This window comes from Myotis davidii, unplaced genomic scaffold (assembly GCF_000327345.1).
Source record: "Myotis davidii unplaced genomic scaffold, ASM32734v1 scaffold459, whole genome shotgun sequence".
NCBI classification, from domain to species: Eukaryota; Metazoa; Chordata; class Mammalia; order Chiroptera; family Vespertilionidae; genus Myotis; species Myotis davidii.
In genome coordinates, this window is record NW_006289838.1 from 51,098 (window position 1) to 55,998 (window position 4,901).

General features: G+C 59.8%; 1 protein-coding gene across 1 annotated transcript in view; it reads right to left on the reverse strand.

Annotated features, from left to right (window-relative positions):
* PLIN1 (perilipin 1) overlaps window positions 1–4,901 on the reverse strand; it is a 110,405-nt gene that overhangs the window by 1,581 nt on the left and 103,923 nt on the right. The window contains exons 12-15 of the mRNA XM_015563232.1: window positions 3,676–3,758; window positions 2,058–2,322; window positions 1,593–1,765; window positions 4–12 (exon numbers count right to left, since the gene is read on the reverse strand). Of these exons, the coding sequence (XP_015418718.1) occupies window positions 4–12; window positions 1,593–1,765; window positions 2,058–2,322; window positions 3,676–3,758 (530 nt within the window). The remainder of the gene's footprint in view (window positions 1–3; window positions 13–1,592; window positions 1,766–2,057; window positions 2,323–3,675; window positions 3,759–4,901) is intronic.

The following is a 4,901-nucleotide window of genomic DNA, read 5'->3' on the forward strand; positions in this document are numbered from 1 at the left end:
GGCCAGGCTGCTCTGCGGGTGCCAAGGCGGCGGGGGCGGGGCTCTGGCATCACAGCCCCACAGCCAACGGGCCTCCCCCTCCCCCGGGTCAGAGAGGGGAAGTCACAGGGCCTGGCCCCAGGGGACTGTTCTTAGAACTTCTCACTGAGGCAAGTGACCCACAGGGCACAGGCCTGTGTGATCAGCGCAGGTCAAGACGGAGACCACTGTCAACAGCCCAGGGCGCTCCCGTGACCCCCACCTTCTCAGTACCCCGGGGGTGACCTCCTGCCCTCTCACCAGGCACTGGTGCTGCCTATTTCTGAACGTCACCTAAATGGACGCCTACTGAGTGTTTTCAGGAAGAGCTTCTTTGGTTCAGCACTATGTTGTGAGGTTTACGCATGCTTTGCAGGCCCAAGTGGCCCCCCTTTTTCACTCCTGTGTAATATTCCACTGTCGAAATGGACCACATTTGCCCATTCTGCTGTTGGCGGCCATCGGAGTTGTTCTCAGTTCTCGGCCAAGGGTACAGCTGAGAGGAATGTTTCTGACCTGTCGCTTGGGGGACATCAGCTCTCATTCTGCTGGCGGGATTGCCAGGTCACTGGGGAGATGTGTGTGTAACTCTAGTAAGTGGCTGCAGATCTTTACAGAGTGACAAAATCAGGTGGGCCAGAGTCCCATGGGAGGAGACCAGCAGGCCCCACTGGTAAATGGCCCTGCGGTGCCTTCCTACTGGAGCCGCAGAACCCAGCGCACAGTAGGTTCTCAGCTTGAGTGAATGGGCGATGCTTTCAAAAAGATTACCCGGATGATGGTTGAAATGTGTTTGCTGACCTCGATGCTTTAATACTGCCTTTATTTCCTTTTCGGCCTTAGTTTCTTACTAAAGTTCCCTATGAAAAAACCCAGCCCAGCCAAGCCCAGCTGGTGTGGCTCAGTGGTTGAGCATTGACCCAGGAACCAGGAGGTCACGGTTTGATTCCCGGTCAGGGCACATGCCCAGGTTGCAGGGTCGATCCCCAGTGGGGGTATGCAGGAGGCAGCGATCCCCTGATTCTCTCTCATCATTGATGTTTCTCTCTCTCTCCCTCTCCCTTCGTCTCTGAAAGCACTACAAATATGTTTTTTAAAAGTCCAGCCCATCTCTGCTAAAACACACAGAGAGATGGGGGAAGAGAGAAGCTGCCCCTCCCTGGGCCTAGGAAGGCGGCTCTACCTCGGGTGCAGGGGGTACAAATCGGACGCCTCCAGAGGGGAATCAGAGACCTGGGAGCAGGCAGATGCCGCCCAGCTAGAGCTTCCCCAACAGAACGGATTGTGCCTTGTTTATTTACAGGTGACACGCCCGAGTGCCTGGACAGCAGCTGTGTGTGTGTGTGTGTGGAGGGGGGGCGGTGAGTGACTTCTGCTCCCTCACAGGTGGGAGGTCCCACAGCGAGAGGCCCAATTAGGGAAATGAAGGGGGATGGGACCCAGTGGGAGAACGGGTGGTGGGGCAGGACCCTCAGCTTGCGTCCTGGCCTTCCCTCTTGTCCTTAGGCCTAAAGTCCCAGCCCAGGCTGTGGGGAGCAGGGGGGGGGCAGTCAGAGCTCAGGGCAGACACTCACCAGGGGCGCCACCCCGGGGATCCACATGGCCAGGGCGTGGCCCTGCTTCAGCACCTGCTTTGTGGTCTGGAAGGTGTGCTGAGAGACGGTGTTGGCCAGGTTCCCCACCCGGCTCATGAGGCTGCGATTGGTCTTAGGAGGCTTCTGGGCCTGCTGGCGTCCTGGAGCGGGGGCTGGGGAGGAGTTGGGGGGAGAGAAGGGAGGGCGGATCAGAGGCGCAGGGAAAGCTGGGCTGGGTTAGGGCTGCCGCTGCTGTCCCAGCTCCCCAGGCTCATGGTGACCTGGGCCACCCACTTTCCCTGCTTGCAAATAGGAGACGGGCTAAGCGAGGATGGGTGCATTGGAAACCCTGCAGGGCCTCCCCTGCTCCGGAGCAGGGGCTGGATGAGCCCTTGCCCCCTTTGCTCATTTCCAGCGGCCAACTCACTCCCCAGGGAGGGACTGGCAGCCCCTGCGGGCAGATACCTGACTCGTCCTTGGCTGGAGGGATGAGGAAGTCCACCACTTTCTCCATACCGCCCACGGCCAGCTCGGCGCCCCCGGAGGCCAGCCGGCCCACTCGGGTTTTGGCGGCGTACTCCGCAGTGTCTTTGGCCACCCCCAAGGCGAGCTCACAGCTGGCCAGGGCGGCCCCCAGGACCTTGTCCGACGTGCTGGTGATGGGCACGCTGATGCTGTTCCGGGCGCTGCGGAGGCGGGTGGAGATGGTGCCCTTCAGCTCGGAGGCGATCTGGGGGAGTGGGGAGGAGGGTTAGGTGCTTGAAAGGCCCAGGGGAGCCCAACCGGTGTGGCTCAATGGTTGAGCATCGACCTATGAACCTGGAGGTCACGGTTCGACCCCCAGTCAGGGCACATGCCCGGGTTGTGGGTTTGATCCCCAATAGGGGGCATGCAGGAGGCAGCCGATCCATGATTCTCTCTCATCATTGATGTTTCTCTCTCTCTCCCTCTCCCTTCCTCTCTGAAATGCATCACAGACGTCTGTTCTTCCAAACTTCTCCATCTGCTCTGACCTCCCTTCAGAGCACTGCTCACAGCCCGGCTGCATCTACAGCAATTTATGGATGTGGCTGAGCTTCCTGCACGTTCTGCAATGAAAGAACGTTTCTCGCCCTGGCCGGTGTGGCTCAGTGGATAGAGCATCGGCCTGCGGACCAAAGGGTCCCGGGTTCGATTCCGGTCAAGGGCACGTACCTTGGTTGCAGGCTCCTCCCCGGCCTGGGCCCTGGGCGGGGTCCGTGCAGGAGACAGCTGATCGATGTGTTTCTCTCACATCAATGTTTCTCTCTGTCTTTCTCTCTCTTCCACTCTCTCTAAAAATCAATGGAATTATATCCTCGGGTGAGGATTTAAAAAAGAAAAGAAGAAAAGAATGTGTCTCTCCCATTAGCCTGGGACCTCCTTTGTGACAAAGATGTTGCCCTTCATCGGGAAAAAAGAACACAGCAGAGCACAGGCCTGGGAGCCAAACAGACCCGATCTCAGGGCCTTCCCTGAGGCTGTGACCAGCAGGAAGTCACCATTTTTTCCATCTGTAAAATGGGGACAACCACCCACCCCCACGACTGACAGGAGGGTGACATGACACAGCTCTAGAAATCACCCATTGCGGCCCTGGCGTCTGTGGGATGAGACTTAGTTACCATAACAAATACCCAGCAACTATGTATCCAGGGGCCGTGCCTCCTCAGCCTCAGGCCCATACAGTGGTCGCCCACCTTTCAGACCTCACAGCCCACCATTGGTGACCGCTGATCTGGAGGACATGGGCCTGCAATCCTGGGCTCTGCGGGTGTGACCAGGATCTTAGGTGGCTGCGGACACCACTGGGTCCAATGCAGGCCCCCGGGGAGTCTCGGGGGGGTGGGGGGTGTTGGGATTAGGGGACCCACCCTGTACCTGCTGGTGCCAGAAAGCCTGCCTTCCTTCGGCTCCACGGGGCCAGGAAGGAGGGCAGTGCGTGGCCCGAGGGGCAGCCAGCCGCCCCAGCCCGGGAAGGCGCTCGCCACGGAAATGAACGACTCCCGGCCAGGGCATCCAGGGTCCGCACCCCGCTCCCCTGAGAGAAGAGAGAGGGGCTCACCTTCTCAGGGGGGTACTGGAGGGCCGGGATCTTCTCCTCCAGGTGGTCCAGGCCTCGGCAGGCCAGCTCATTCGCAGCTGTGACTGGAAGCAAAGGGCCGAGTGACAACCTTGCGGTGGCCTCTGTGCCAAGCAAGGCGCCTGGAGCCCTCAGACCCCCCAGCCCTGCTCCCTCCAGAGCATCACGGGGCCCGAGGGCCTCTGTCCCCTCCAGCCCCCGTCTGCTGTGACCCCTGGAGACTGGCCGGCTCCTGCCCTCCGTGTGGGCACCGGAGTCAGGCAGACCTGCCCTCGGGTCTGCAGTGAGTGGCTCCGGGCAAGTCACAGCCTGCCTGGCCCCAGGTTCCCCGCTGTCAGTGAGGATTAACGGTGCCTGCCTGGCGGGGTGGTGGGGAGAAAGGGAGGGAAACTGTGTGAATCAGCGGCTAAGACCGGCGGGAGCAGAGGTGGGAGAGGGGGCAGCAGGGCCTGGGGGCCTTGGTGGGGCCAGGCCTGGCGCTCCCCAGAGGTGACAGGCTCCCAGTCACCGCCCGTCCAGGCCCCAGTCTGTCCCCAGCCCCTCCTTTGAGCCTCTAGGAGTGAGACGGTCAACAGTGCGCAGAGCAGAGAAAGGAGTGGTGCCTTTGGCCATGGAGATGGTTTTTTGTTGTGGTTGTTTTTGTTTTGTTTTGTTAATCCTCACCCAAGGACATTTTTTCCCCATTGATCTTTTAGAGAGAGTGGAAGAGAGAGGGAGAGACAGAGAGAAACATCGATGTGAGAGAAACACATCGATCGGTTGCCTCCTGCACGTGCCCCGACCAGGGCCCCGGGCGGTGGAGGGGCCTGCAACCGAGGTCCGTGCCCTTGACCGGAATTGAACCCGGGACCCTTCGGTCCGCAGGCCGATGCTCTATTCATTGGGCCACACTGGCCAGGGCTGGAGATGGGTTTTATATGTGCCCTTTCATATGCTCTTAGGCCAGGTATCTTATTTCTCTTTACAAAGTTTTTAGCAGAGAGCCCAGATGACCTGACCGTCTTCTGACTGGGCAAAAGGAGACCAAGGGATTATCTGAGGAGCGTGTAGGGGGGAGGCGGCCGGGGCCTGGGTCTTCCTCACCCCTGTGCTCTCCTGCTTGATGTACGGACTCCTCAGACCCTGTGATTCTCTAATCAGGATGGTAGAAAGTTCCAGGCTTCCTGGTATGGTTGGGGTTTCCCTCACCCCCCATCTCCACCCCCCCC